This window comes from Sinocyclocheilus rhinocerous, unplaced genomic scaffold (assembly GCF_001515625.1).
Source record: "Sinocyclocheilus rhinocerous isolate Xijiao unplaced genomic scaffold, SAMN03320098_v1.1 scaffold541, whole genome shotgun sequence".
Lineage (NCBI taxonomy): Eukaryota > Metazoa > Chordata > Actinopteri > Cypriniformes > Cyprinidae > Sinocyclocheilus > Sinocyclocheilus rhinocerous.
Genome location: NW_015658519.1, coordinates 1,608,364 through 1,623,578, shown reverse-complemented (window position 1 = coordinate 1,623,578; position 15,215 = coordinate 1,608,364). Strand labels below are relative to the sequence as shown.

General features: G+C 35.6%; 2 protein-coding genes across 3 annotated transcripts in view; one reads left to right on the top strand and one right to left on the bottom strand.

Moving 5' to 3' along the window:
* The first annotated feature begins 1,287 nt into the window (after positions 1-1,287).
* LOC107722518 (LIM zinc-binding domain-containing Nebulette-like) lies at positions 1,288-6,276 on the top strand. 2 transcript variants are annotated; one of them, XM_016530881.1, is made up of 7 exons: positions 1,288-1,553; positions 1,679-1,773; positions 1,970-2,054; positions 2,709-2,816; positions 5,391-5,568; positions 5,714-5,832; positions 5,942-6,276. In XM_016530881.1, the coding sequence occupies exons 1-7, from the start codon at positions 1,485-1,487 to the stop codon at positions 6,116-6,118; spliced, it is 831 nt and encodes a 276-aa protein (XP_016386367.1). In that variant the 5' UTR covers positions 1,288-1,484; the 3' UTR covers positions 6,119-6,276. The 2 variants fall into 2 exon arrangements, with proteins under 2 accessions (XP_016386367.1, XP_016386368.1); XM_016530882.1 differs by lacking the exon at positions 2,709-2,816.
* Positions 6,277-6,958: 682 nt separating this feature from the next.
* LOC107722501 (serine/threonine-protein kinase RIO1-like) overlaps positions 6,959-15,215 on the bottom strand; it is a 33,108-nt gene continuing 24,851 nt past the window's right edge. The window contains exons 5-17 of the mRNA XM_016530866.1: positions 14,574-14,664; positions 14,368-14,437; positions 13,929-13,971; positions 13,749-13,845; positions 12,242-12,321; positions 11,854-11,969; positions 10,945-11,048; positions 10,613-10,719; positions 9,408-9,473; positions 8,130-8,249; positions 7,988-8,041; positions 7,629-7,775; positions 6,959-7,543 (exon numbers count right to left, since the gene is read on the bottom strand). Of these exons, the coding sequence (XP_016386352.1) occupies positions 7,433-7,543; positions 7,629-7,775; positions 7,988-8,041; positions 8,130-8,249; positions 9,408-9,473; positions 10,613-10,719; positions 10,945-11,048; positions 11,854-11,969; positions 12,242-12,321; positions 13,749-13,845; positions 13,929-13,971; positions 14,368-14,437; positions 14,574-14,664 (1,206 nt within the window). The 3' untranslated portion in view covers positions 6,959-7,432. The remainder of the gene's footprint in view (positions 7,544-7,628; positions 7,776-7,987; positions 8,042-8,129; positions 8,250-9,407; positions 9,474-10,612; positions 10,720-10,944; positions 11,049-11,853; positions 11,970-12,241; positions 12,322-13,748; positions 13,846-13,928; positions 13,972-14,367; positions 14,438-14,573; positions 14,665-15,215) is intronic.

Below are 15,215 nucleotides of genomic sequence, written 5' to 3'. Positions count from 1 at the left end.
GGAAGCTGTGCCTCCCCTGCCTCCCCCGACGAGCCGCCACTGATCAGCAGTTCAACCCTGTGCAAAACCGAGTCCATGCAGAAGAGATGTCGCCGAGGACGTTAAACCAATTAATTTCATATGCTACCACCTACCTACGGCGTAAACAGCGTGGTGGATAATCAAAATTATTGTAGGATTATAATGCAAATGTATCTAAAACCTCTAATATGCATGTTATCTTTTTGGGATAGCTTGTATTTCATGCAGATATTGCTACAGGGCTTCAAAAATGTTAGGGAAGCAACATCAGCCTATATTTAATTAGATTTAAAACCGCGCTCATGATTTTTTTCCTTATTAAAGTTGCACTTTTATTTATACATAGACCTAGATTTTACATGAATTAATAGCACTTTTGAGAAATATGTTGTACACTCCTATGAGATGAAGTCATATCCTAATAAAAGTTTTATGGAGCTGGTCGCCTCATGGGGGCAGACCGGGGCAGACATGTTAAAATCACATAATTATCTCGCTAATCTTGTTATCAGACACTTTTGCTCACAGAATAAATTAACCTGATGGCGCATAGAGGGTTTTTGCAATGGCATTAGTAAATGAAAACTTTTACTTTTGTATGATACTCACATTGCTAGTGTAACTGTTTAAAGATGATGCAACGTAACACACCCACACCCACACACACACACACAAACCTGAGCACACTTTTATGTTGGCAAAGCACTTTTTTACTGTAGGTCTAAGCTGAAATCTTATGGCATATGTTTTTAATACTTGCTAGATATTAATACCGTCCCCTGTCTTAATCACCAGCCATTTACATTCAGAAGGTAATAAACATAATTTCTAACCTTCTCTCAAAGGCGCATCTTTCGGTGTTCCACTGCCCTCTTTAGGCATTATGATGTTATTGTTCTTAACTACTTCTGACCGCTACTCATCCTAGTATAAATTAAGAAATATTCCCGAGATGCGATGTTATTCATGCCTCTTTAGTCTAGGTTTTATGTGTGATAAGAGAAACTAAATAACAAACAGCGTCCCTTAGAAACCAAAACACCATTACAAACATAATGCACACCATTCTGTCAGATATAACAAAACACCATAAAGACGAAATAAAACGCGTCACACCTTACAAAACCTGACTCTTTATTTAGACCAATTTGTTTTGCTCTTTTTGGCTCTTTGAGCATGTACAGAAAAGCCAAATCCCCGCGGTCAGTGTTTGATTGCTCCTCCAACAGTCTCAGTGGGTGATGTTTGGTGAAATCTCACGCATCTTTGCTCCAGTTCCCTCACTGCGAGACCAGCAGCACGCTGATAAACACTCGCTAGCCACGCGATTTAAAGCTCTGCGACATAAACTCACCGCATGCTGCAGCAAGTCTGACATATCTGAGATATTGTACAAGTTAGTGGATTATCGGAGTGACTGGAGAAGTTATGCTATTTTCCCGGACCATCGCAACAGTTTAAAAATGAATCCTCATTGCGCACGCTGTGGGAAAATCGTCTACGCAACAGAGAAAGTGAACTGCCTGGACAAGGTATGTTCTCTTCCTTCCGATGCTTATAACTAAAAATGTATAAATGCTTCTGGATAATGTGCTTTCATGAATATCTTTCATGGATTGAGTTTTATGTGCGGTTTCCATCTCTCTACGTTTTGCAGTATTGGCACAAAGGATGCTTCCATTGTGAGGTGTGTAAAATGACTCTCAACATGAACAACTACAAGGGATATGAGAAGAAGCCCTACTGCAACGCGTATGTTAATTGCCTTAAAAATACCAGTTTATTAATTACTTACATTCATATACACTGGTAATTTGTAGTTAAATGGGAGGTGTTGAAAATACATAAAATAAATGTTTACTAATAACCTGAATTCTACTTATTTGATAGAACATGAATATGGTAGAGTCCAAAAGCCCAAAATGACTCACTTCCTTTCTCCAAAAAGGCACTATCCAAAACAGACCTTTACAATTGTGACAGACACCCCAGAGAACCTACGACTGAGACAGCAAAGCGAGCTCCAAAGTCAGGTAAGATCACTTGTTCACTATGTAATGTGTAGTACACTTTAATCACATTATTACACATGATAAAAATATATTTTGAAAATACTGCTCTAAATCTAAAGGGGGCATATCTAGGGTAGGATAATGTTATTTGTTAATTGTAAGTTGCTGTGGATAAAAGCATCTGCAAAATGACTAAATGTAAATGTTGCTTTTGGTAGAGACAATTCAAAGGGATGAGACAATCACTTACAGCCACGTGAGTGTTTCGGCTGCCAGGGAGGGACTGGGTGTGATACTTTGAGGTCAGCATGGAGAAAAGCAAGGCAGCTGTCTACTCCGTGGTGCCCTGGCCGATCCCCTCAGCTTCTCCACCTGGCAGCCCAAAGATGCTGCCAAGTCTATACTGCGGCCTAATCCTGGCATTATGACAGAAAATGTATTTTTTTTCTGAAAGATAGGTCAGCGAAATATATATTTTATGTACTTGCATAACACAAAATTAGTCTGCTGCATTTAATATTGGTCATACTTTGTGTTAGGGATTTGAAGAAAAAAAAAAGATAAGCTCAAATCTGGACTAGAAACAACCATACAGAACTCCCTCGCAACCAAACAGGAACGCACTTAAAACCACTCAGAACACCATACCAACTTCCTGGTTTTCTTGTTCTACAGGTCAAATACAGGAAGGATTTTGAACAGAGTAAGGGTCGGGGCCTCAAATTTGTCTTGGATACTCCAGAGCTACAGAGACTGAGGAAGGCCCAGGATCAGATCAGTAATGTATGCTGGAAAATGCAGAAAAACTCATGTAGCCAAATGTAAAAAAGCAAATATGTAAATTTGATAAATTAGTGTACTAGATATTCAAGCATTTATTTCTCAAACATACATACTGTCCAAAAGTTTGGGGTCAGTAAGATGTTTTTGAAAGAAGTCTCTTATGCTGACCTATCCTGAATTTATTTGATCAAAAATACAGTGGGGAAAAAGGAGTAATATTGTGAAATATTATTACAGTTTAAAATGTTTTCTATTCTAAATAAATATGTAATATATTCCTGTGATGGCAAAGCTGGATTTTCAGCATCATTACTCCAGTCTTCAGTGTCACATGATCCTTCAGAAATCATTCTAATATGCTGATTTGCTGCTCAAGATATTTTTCTTATTATTATCAATGTTTAAACCAGATTTTGTGGAAACTATGATACATTTTTTGCATTATTTGATGAATAAAAGTTCAAAAGAACAGCATTTTAAGACTCAATTCAATGCATCCTTGCTGAATAAAAGTATTATTCTTACTGACCCCAAACTTCTTAATGGTAGTGTACACATCCATAAGCATTAAAGGGTTAGTTCACCCAAAAATGAAAATTAGCCCATAAATTACTCACCCTTAAGGCATCCTAGGTGTATATGACTTTCTTCTTTCAGACGAATTCAGTCGGAGTTATATTAAAAATTGTCTTTGATCTTTCAAGCTGTTTAATGGCAGTCAGCGGGTGTTGCAGTGCTTCAGTCCAAAAGAAGTGAAATAAAAAGCATCCATCCATAATAAAAAGTGTCTTACACGGCTCCGGGGGGTGAACAAATGCCTTCGCGCCGGTGTGTCTCGTGAAAACCAACGTTTGTTTACAGGAGCAAGGGAAGCACAGTTTCCTTACTTTAGCAAAGGAAAACCAGTCTTCTCTTGGCTTATATCGAAATCCTCCGACATCCTTATTTACAAATCCTCGTTATGTACTTCTAATTCGTGACCGTTGTTTTGTTTTGATCTCTCCCCTGCGCTTCCGAGTTCGTCACTTCTGAGCGGCGCATGCACAACGCCGACGTCATCCACCCGGAGCTGCTTCCGTTTACAACAGTGAGTGCAAGCTAGATTAAATTGATTATTACGTTTTAAATATGGTTATTTTTCAGGAGGCCTTTGTTCACCCCCCGGAGCCGTGTGAGACACTTTTTATTGTGGATGGGCGCTTTTTATTTCACTTCTTTTGGACTGATGCACTGCAACGCCTGCTGACTGCCATTAAACATCTTGAAAGATCAAAGACAATTTTTTATATAACTGACAGATTAGTCATCGCTGAATTTTGTTCAGACTGAAACTTGTGAATTCCCTCATCATAAGCAACAAATGTGCAGACGATAAAAGTAAGAGATTAATTTATCATACAGATTATAAGAGGAGTTATGAGTGCTTAAACACTAGCTAGACTGATTGTGCTCATTAAGAGTGCGTTCTTTCACTGCATGATTCAGTCTTAAAATGCAGAATGCTCCCAAAATTCAAGATGGGGGCAGAAAATGTGTATATTTCTATCATTTCATATAGTTAATCAATATCACACGAAGAGTGACATTTTTCTCTCTCGCAAAAATCACAAATGTGATAGTGATTTTATACAACACTTAAATAAACAAGAAGTTAATATTAATAGACTACGTTTTAGACACCATTTTTTGCACACATCCAGCCAACTGCAACTAGTTTTGCTCTATTTCGCCAACAAAAAAATAATAATAGTGATTTAGTAATTTAATAACAGTAACAGTGACTTGCTGCCAGTGCCACCTATTGGCGGTTTTAATTTCACATTTAAAGTATATATTTTTAAATATCAGTATTCAATGTTTTAGGATTAAAATATCAAAACATTTATGCATTTGTAACCGCAGGTTAAATGCATTCATGTCTTGCATTAAACAATGTGTAAGTACATCTGAATGCCACTTCAGATGCAGCTTCTGTGTTTCCTCAGCATTGCAAAGATGAATTTTGTTGATAATGATTTTAATGATAATGATTTTCTAGAAAAAAAAAGGCTTTATAAAGGTAAAAATGCCCATAAAGAGTAAACATCACTTTAAACTTGTTGGAAGTTATTAATTTCTATCACTGCTGTGAACTGACCACGCAGAATATGAAGAATATCAAAAACTTTAGGAGTCAGCTGTCCACTGCAGTCCTGCAGCGCAACACACTCAGTAAAATGTCGTCTGATTATCCTTATCGATAAAATCCCAGAAAATATCGAGATTTTTTTTTTGTCTATATTGCACACCCCAAGGATAGATATTTAATTATTCTTTGCTTAGTGATTGTTTGGTGCACATAATTCACTGATCATCGTAAAACAAGCTTTTATCTTAGAATTAAGTTTTCTCAACGATAACAAGACAAAAAATATGAATCATATTTATACAAGGTTTTATTTATTTATTTATTTTGAAGGGGGAGTGGAGGGGGGTCTGGTTAGGGGGACCCCCCCAAGATCTTTGACACAATTTGAACACTGTATACATCATACTTACATGTGGATGAAAAAGCTGACATCTCCATTCTTGCAGGCAAAGTATCATAAGGATTTTGAGGTGTCAGGTTTGCATGGGGTCACCCAGGGAACTCGCGGGACGTACCTGGTACAGGCTCAGATGACACCTAACCATGAGACGGTGGGGAACAGCACACACAAGGGGGTTCATCAGTACATCATGGAAATGGATCGAAGACCTGGCGTCATTGTGGGTAAGTTCTCTAATGTGAGATGCTCACACCTGGTAGTAAACCCTACAAAAAGCGAAATCAGTATATCACCTAAATCAAAATATCAAACTTACAAGCAAAATAGTACTATTGAAGGTCAAGATCATCCTGATAATTGTTGTTTTAGCACCTGTTCTCCCTGGTGCATACTATCCCAGTGGCCACAGCCATGGGCACAGCTACATGCATCAGACAAGCATGCATTCACTGAGGTCAATGCAGCGGAGGTCACAACACATGAGCATGGTGAGTCCTGATTTTCTACAATATTATGTAGCATATACACTCTGTTTGATTAAAATGTATTCAGTACCATAAAATACTTACTTGTATTGCACAAAAACTTGGTCATCAGACTGTGTACAGGGCCCTGTATGACTACACGGCGCAGGATTACGATGAGGTGTCGTTCCGGGACGGTGACATCATTCAGAACGTGCAGCCAATCGATGAAGGCTGGATGTATGGAACGGTACAGAGAACGGCGAGGTCGGGTATGCTGCCTGCTAACTATGTAGAGGGCATTCGCTAGTTGTCTCTCTGAGCCTCAAATCAAACACTATATCTGAATGGTCACAGGAACAGCTCTTTTTTAATAGTGCAAATTGTCCCACTTTGTAAGTGTTTATAATGTTACATTTCTTATTTTGTTACTCTGAACGTCCAGTCTAAGTGAATGTACACGACTGTTCAAAAGTTTGGCCCATGCAAGATTTTTTTATTTATTTATTCATTCTTTTTTTTTTTTAATGACTACTTTTATTCAGCAAGGATTAATTAATTTGATAAAAAGTGACAGTAAATACATTTACATTGCTGTAAAACATTTCTATTTAAAATAAATTTGATCTTTTCAAATTTCTATTCAACAAAAAATCCTAAAAATCAGTTTCTACAAAATAAAACAATAATTCAGCATATTAGAATGATTTCTGACAGATCATGTGACACTGAAGACACTGAGCTTTGCATCACAGGAATAAGTTACATTTAAAAATATTAAAATAGAAAACAGTTATATTAAACGATTTAAATTATTTCACAATATTACAATTTTACTGTATTTTTTTTTTATCTTCTTCCAAAAAATAATAAAAATAAAACTCTTACGACCCAAACTTTTGAAAGGTAGTGTATGTCATGTAATAAACAGTTTTGTACCAATATCAGCATATTAGAATGATTTCTGACGGATCATGTGACACTGAAGACACTGAGCTTTGCATCACAGGAATAAGTTACATTTAAAAATATTAAAATAGAAAACAGTTATATTAAACGGTTTAAATTATTTCACAATATTACAATTTTACTGTATTTTTTTTTTATCTTCTTCCAAAAAATAATAAAAATAAAACTCTTACGACCCAAACTTTTGAAAGGTAGTGTATGTCATGTAATAAACAGTTTTGTACCAATATGACATTTACTTTAAAATAAATGTTAAATGTACAAGATGTATAGAGGATTGTAAAGAGGATTTTGTCACTTAAATATGAAAGAGTGCATTATTTTTAACAGCATGTTGCCTTGTAAAACATGAATATTTGTGTAAACTGTTCTGCACAATATAAATTAAATGTTTCACTATAACAAAAATTGATTTGAATTGTCAGTCTGCATTAAAACATATTTTACCCACCATTCAAGCAGTATATCAAAGAAAGTATACGTTTATTAAAAAGAATACTTTTAATAAACATTTAAAAAATATGATGCTAATATCAGGTGTTTATAATTGTTACGGGACTGATTTCATCAGCAATAGTTCCCAGCTTAAATACTGGTACCATCAGTCAAGTAGCATTTCTGCTATAATCTCAGTTCACCTTCATCTCAACCATATTCATCTTCCTTTCTTCATTTTGGCAACTTTCTCCTTGCGCTTTTTCACATACTTTGGCACATTATTTTTTCTTTTCTCCCTCTGAGCTTCTTTAACCATTTTCTTTCTTTCCTGAAAGACACAGAAATACAAACGTATTCTCACAACCCATGAACGCAATTCATCTGTTGCAACATTTTCTGTTCCCATTAGGTACTTTTCTGTCCAGTTGTGCTTCCTCAGTGTGGCTGCCACCCTCTCCTGTGTCTTCCCCTTCTGACTTCTCATCATCGTCTTCATCCTCCTCCTCTCCCTCAGAGCTTGAACTATCATCCTTTGTGGAGTCTTCCAGTATCGAGGGTACCTGTTAAATAAAAAATTCAGCAACAGCATTTTTAATCTGATTTCTCATTGTCATTACGTTTGGCAATGGCTGTTGTTTATATTCTCTGTCTTAATCCTCCCACATGCCATGTAGGCAAAGAAAATTCCAAAGAGACCTAGTGGGTGCATTAATAGCATTAATCATTAATGCGCCACATGGTCTTCTTAAAAACAAAAACGCATTCTCCTCACAGTTTGCACAGCAGAAAGATCCTTCCTGAGGCCTGTCACTGTCTGGTAGAGGATCTGTAATGGAAAACAGATCATTTCATCCACTGCTACTAGTTCTCAGAGCATTAGTTCATTCTTTTTCATTTAGGGTGGTGAGACGCACATTGTCTGTGTTTGTATCTTCAGAAGAAGCCTCCTCCTTTTTCTTCAACATTGCGTCCACATCCCTCTCATAATGGGTGACTTCAGTAAGTGTGCGTGGAATGTAGGCTTTCTTAAACACCTGTTTTGAGACAGATCCACCTGTGAATCATTAGAAAAGGTTCCCACAACACTGACCTTTCTGGTTTCATGATTGCTGTACTACATGGGTTTTTTAACAAAATCATTTTATAGAGATAGCTAAGAATTTCTATTTCCATTTGTATGATTCCTTGAAGTGTTAAAAATTATATTTTGTGTACAAATGTCTTCACAACGACCATCAATGGACAGACTGGTGTATACAGGTGCATCTCAATAAATTAGAATGTCGTGGAAAAGTTCATTTATTTCAGTAATTCAACTCAAATTGTGAAACTCGTGTATTAAATAAATGCAATGCACACAGACTGTAGTAGTCATCACAATTAAAAGAACCAAAGACTTAAACTACTTCAGTCTGTGTGCATTGAATTTATTTAATACACAAGTTTCACAATTTGAGTTGAATTACTGAAATAAATTAACTTTTCCACGACATTCTAATTTATTGAGATGCACCTGTATGTGTGTATATATATATGTGTGTGTTTGTGTATATGAGATATTACAAAATTTGCAAGTGTTTACCAGTTTTATTTTAGTATTATTTATATACTGTTATAGTATTTATTATTAATACTTTGTATTAGCTTTATTTTTTATATTTTTTGCTTTCATTTTAGTTTTATTAATTGTGGTGTTTGTCATTTTTATTATTTAAAAAAAAAATTTAATTCATTAATTTTATTTCAGTTTTAGTAGTTTAGCTTAAGCTTTGGTTAGTTTATAAAATTGTAGCCAACGTTTCTAATTTTTGTTTGTCTAGTTTAAATTTGTCAAGTTCAATTCATATTTTATTTCAGCATTATTTCAATTAATGAAAATTATTTTTAATAGTTTTAGATTAGGTTAACTATAACAACACTGACCTTTACTCTATACAAGTGCTCACAAAGAGCAATATTTTACTATTATCTTGACTATTTTAGAGCGGGGAAAACCAAAAAGAAAAAAACCCTCATATTTACCACAGAAAGAATGTTTCAATGATATTTTACATTTTCATTACATCTAATTTCCATGACTTTTTCAGGACTGCACATTACTATTTAATAATTCTACAATTTTCCATGACTGTGTGAACTCTGGTAGCTTGGACAGGGATGCAAATGTTGAGAAATGTTAAAAATGAGTTCACCTCCTCATCAACTTTGTCCTGATTGGATCTTTCCTCTGCAGTTCTTTCAGATGCTATCTCCATCGCCTGCAGGTAAACCACAAACATATTTAGTCAATCTACAACAAATGCTAAAAAACACATGTACAGTATGTACCCAATAGGGCTGGGTTTTGACACAAATTTCACAATATGATTCTGATTCACAAGCTTGCGATTCAATTTGATTTGATTCAGTATTGATTGTTTTGAATATATATCAGGTATAGTACATAATCAATTTTCTCAAGAAAAAAAAAACGTATACTGTAAAGTCAGCTGGCAACTACATTTCTATAATATTGAAGGTTAAAATTAACTGATTTGATTTTGTATACAAAAAAATACACTCAATGAAGTTTTTATAATAATGAAGTTACAATTACATAATTATATTTCAACTCCAAATTGTTTTTTGAAATATAAACATTTAAATGTTGGCTGTCATAAAAACCTGACGGATTTATTCAAACATACATTAAACTTGAAAAAAATGAAAGAATATGTTATACGGTGCATATATTTAGCAAAATGCTCCTCTATAGTTCATTTTTCTAGCTGACTAGCGAGTTTATGGTTTTTCTAAGGTAAATGTGATGTTACGTTAAATTGTGTACAAGCTGTTACACTGACATCTTTTCGCAGTTGAAACCCTGATTGAGCAATTACATGAGACAGGATACAGATTTCGGTAAGTTTTTTTTTTTTTTTTACATACCTTCTGATGTTCATTCATGTTTATTTTGTGCTGAAACTGGTATTAAAGTGAAGTAGACGATCAGTTCACGTGCTTTTTGCGCTGCCGCTTCTCTTGAACTGAGGCGCTACAGCGACCTGTTACTCCACATTAAACAGCGCCAAAACAGCATTTATTGTTTAAATATTGTAATAAAATGGACAGAATTTTAAATCTGAGACTTTGTTTCATATCAATAGTAACAAAGCACAAAGCTTATTGCGATTTATTAGATGGGAAATGCGCTACACTTTTCCGTTCATTAACTGAAAACAGGCAAGAAGAATAATAGGTTCTTGGATTTAAGAATCGATTAAAATTGAGAAATCGATATTTTACCTAGCTCTACTACCCAATCACATCAAGCTTGTCTGAATGCACAAAAAGCCACAAGAAAAAGAAACAGCCTGTAGTTAGGATTAACGATAATGCTTCAATGCAACTCACTGACCTTGTCCAAATACTGATTAATGTTGTCACTTGTGATTGAGGGGTCTGTGATAAACTCAAACAGCTCACGCACAGTCATAACTGCCACATTATGTTTCTGGAAAAAGTCTGAGAGAACAAAATGAATTTAAAAAAAAAAACGATAATGCTTCAATGCAACTCACTGACCTTGTCCAAATACTGATTAATGTTGTCACTTGTGATTGAGGGGTCTGTGATAAACTCAAACAGCTCACGCACAGTCATAACTGCCACATTATGTTTCTGGAAAAAGTCAGAGATGTTGACATTAACATTAATAATATCTATTACTATTAAAGGCTGTATAATTACCATTGACATTGCTGCAATCCTTGCGAAGAAACTCTAAAGCATGAGGATGATCGTGCTCAACGGACTGAGAGACGTCAATAATATAAGCTTCTCCATTATGATACCTGCACACCAGAACACAGCAGTGCTTAATGTTTTTCTACACTTTCCACTGATCACAGTACAATTAAACATCAGTAAACATTAACTGATGCTTAACCCATTTAATCCCACCGGTCACAATTGTGACCACAATTTTTGCTCGCATATTTTTCTGTAGTATTAAAAAGCAACTCGTATTATGAAGCACATGTTCATATATAATGAAAATTTAAGATGTCTACATGAGTTCAGGGCAGGTCTAACATTATTGGGTAGTTTGGCCATGTGACCATACACATTCATTTCCTGGTACTGCCATCTTAATGGAAGGATAGTGTCAAAGCTCAGAAATGACAGGTAAGTTTTCCAAGTTAATTTTTGAATAGCTTATACATTTTTTGCATACATCATCATGAAAGGGTTATCTATACATACATATTGAAATTATATTATTACATGGTTTATTCTGTTGTCAAACTGCTGATAATTGAAGACGGTCACAATTGTGACCGGTGGTATAACACAGGGAGTCTATGTCCCCCATATGTCATTCTGTGTTATTCTGATGAACTCTCTTTCAGACTGACCTTAAGTCAAGTTTTGGATTTACTTGATGCTGATGATCCAGGGCCTGCAATTTGCAATATAGCAGTGGTCCCAAAGACAGAGAAGGATGCAATAGAAAGCGACTGTGATAGCAATGCATCTGACATGGATTTTACTGGTGACTCCGCTCACCTACCATCAAGAATCTTGAATTCTACTGCAGAACTGTTTGGATCTGATCATTTTGAGGAGGTTGAACCTGCCTGCGAGGACCAACCAAACTTCACAATCCGAACAAGAAGTCTAACAAAAAAGCTTGAAGCTGCTTCATCCTCTTTATTGTTATCTTCATATGCTACTACTGCCACCATACCAGTGCCGAAAGCATCTCTGCTCATCTGATTAAAAGGAACAACAAGAGTAGGCATTTCAGAAAGTCCAAAAAACCAGCAAAAAGCCATTTGCCTGACTACATTGTGTATGAACCAACAGCAGCACAATGTCTAAAGGCAACAAATGCAAATCCATTGGATGTGTTTTTAGCAATGTACCCACCAACTCTGAGAGAGCTTACCATAGAAATGTCAAATCTCTACTTTGTGCAGAACAAAGACAAACCTCTTAATTTAAGCATGGAGGAACTGCTGGTATTCTATGGTGTGCTCCTCACCTCTGGATATTGTACTGTTCCACGACGGCATTTGCTCTGGTCTCTAGATGACGATGTCCACAACAACAGCATCTCCAATGCTATGAGAAGAAACAGATTTGATGAAATTATGGCATCCATCCATGTTGTGGACAACACAAAGTGCAACGATGACCCCTTCTTTAAGGTGAGGCCAATCTTTCAGGAGCTCAGTAGCTCATACAAAATTCTGCCATTTAGTAAGTGGCTGTCAGTTGATGAGAGCATGATTCCCTACTATGGGCGCCACAGGTACAAACAGTTCATAAAGGGAAAACCAATCCGCTATGGCTATAAGGTTTGGAGCCTGGCATCCTCAGGGGGTTACCTCTACCACATGGAGCCTTATGCTGGAGTGCATACCCTTCTTCCAAAGACCGGGCTAGGTCAAGGGCCCAGCATAGTGCTGGGTTTGGCTGAAAAAGCTGGTGTTCCAGGAGGATGCAACTTCATGCATGACAACCGTTCATAAAGGGAAAACCAATCGCTATGGCTATAAGGTTTGGAGCCTGGCATCCTCAGGGGGTTACCTCTACCACATGGAGCCTTATGCTGGAGTGCATACCCTTCTTCCAAAGACCAGGCTAGGTCAAGGGCTCAGCGTAGTGCTGGGTTTGGCTGATAAAGCTGGTGTTCCAGGAGGATGCAACTTCATGCATGACAACCTCTTCACCACATTATCCCTGATTGATGAGATGACAAAGCGAGGATATGGGTGCACTGGGACCCTGCGGCAAAACCAGTTGTTTGATGTGCCATTCAAACCAATTAATGGATTCCAGAAGTTACCGAGGGGCTCCACTGAATTTCTGTCTGAAGGAGAAAAGCTACTGGTGAGGTGGAGAGACAACAGTGTGGTCACTGTTGCAAGCAATGTGGAAAATGTCTACTCTGAGGTACCAGTTAAGAGATGGAACAAGGAAAGAAAGGCATATGACTACCTCCAGCAACCTCAAATAATCCGCTCCTACAACCAGCAAATGGGAGGAGTAGATCTACATGATCTTCAGGTGTCCTGTTACCACAGCACAATAAGATCAAAAAACTTTGACTTTTCAATCATTTTTTTAAATAATTGACATTGATTGTTTAATAACCTTACAAATATCACACAAATTCATATATGTCATATCTGGGAAAAATTTGGGATTAAATGGGTTAAAAACCTTGTGCAGGAAAATGCAGGAAAAAAATTAAATAGCAAAAGAAAAAAATGAAAAAAGCAACATTAACATTAGTTCTTAGTAAAAGATCCCAAGTGTACCACAAATATAGTAAGGGATAATTTTACTGATTTCATCCAAACAAACCAGGGTTATAATAGTTAACTAAAACATTTTTCACTACTTGAAATAAAATAAAAAAATTGACTGGAAACCCCCCCCCCAACATTTTTCATTTTTAACCTCAAGTACTAAAATAACTAAAATAATAAATGAACTAAAACTAATGAACATACCAATAACACTACAATGACATTAAAACAAACTTGCCTCTTTGCCTGTGCTGATACAGCCGTTGATCTCTGAAAAGACGCCTCTGCTGAGCATTTTAAACAGAATCATACGTGTACGGGGGTCCAAAACCTGTACAGTCACATTCAAATATCCCACTGAATAATGCTGGAGCTCTAGTGAAATCATCACAAATAAAGCTTAAACAAACACACCTGTTCAACAGTAGCTCGGTCTGATTTGTCCTTTACTCGAAACCTGCAAAAATGTATGAGCTCTTTAAGATTAAAGACTTAATGAATGAATGAAAATCATGTCTGTTGCATTGTTATTGGTAACTAAAAACTAAAACTATTAACAATACTTTTTGTTAAATTAAAGCTGACATAAAATACAAACATTAGAATCAAACCATTTTTATTTTAGTTAGTTGCCAGGGCACACATTTTAAATTTTCTTGTAATTACTAAAACTAAAAATAAATTAAAGCTAAATACAAATATACACAAAAACACAAATAAAATGACAAAAGCACATAATAAAATGACTAAAGCTAAAACTAAAATGAAAATAAATATATACAAATAAAACCTAATTCAAACTGCTAACAATACTATAATAGTATAGAAATAATACTAAAACAAGATTACATACGTGTCTGCTTCCCTCTGCTTTTGCATCACAGTGACTTTATTGATCACAGAATCAGCATAGCTCAGTTTATCTGTGAAACAAAGATACTTGAATCAGAAAAAGCAAAACTATTTTTTTTCTGTGGATAAATAGTCTAAATCTGTAGTCTATACAGCTTTTCACACATTTTCTCAATTTAATTTTTGATTAAATAATAAAAAGCTTACCCAGGTTAATTTTGTTTTCAAATTTCCTCAGGACCTTGTCTGATGGAGTGGACATTTTTAAGGAATTTTTATTAGAACTTTGACGATTAGCCTGGTGGAAAAAAAAAAGAAAACATATATAACCCAATATATATCAGTGTTTCCCCTGCCATTATATTAGAGGGGACGGCACCCCCCGCCCCCCTTGAAGGTCAAGTTAATTTTATTTAATTATATTTTCTTTATAGCGCCAGATCACAACAGAAGTCATTTAAAGTTACCTTTCCGAAAGAACAGGTCTATGCAGAAATATATTACTATTGTTGAGTTGAATGTACGTAACAGGCTGCTACTACTACTACTAAAATTATTAAAACCTTATTTTAAGGAATAATCATACAATATTTCTTCAATGTTTTAATTGTAATATTAAATGACCTTTATTTTCCAAAAAATAAAATTTGTTTAATTTTCATTACTTAAAAGATAGTTTAAATGAATGTTTTATGCCTTAAAAAAAAACACAGCACACAGAATTTCTGAGCAAAAAATCACAAGGCTATTGTAAGAATAAATGAAACTTGTTTTTATGCTTTCAAATAATTAGACATGCTAAAACAGAATTTGGTAACAATAAAACATAAGGTTGGAAAAATAAAACAT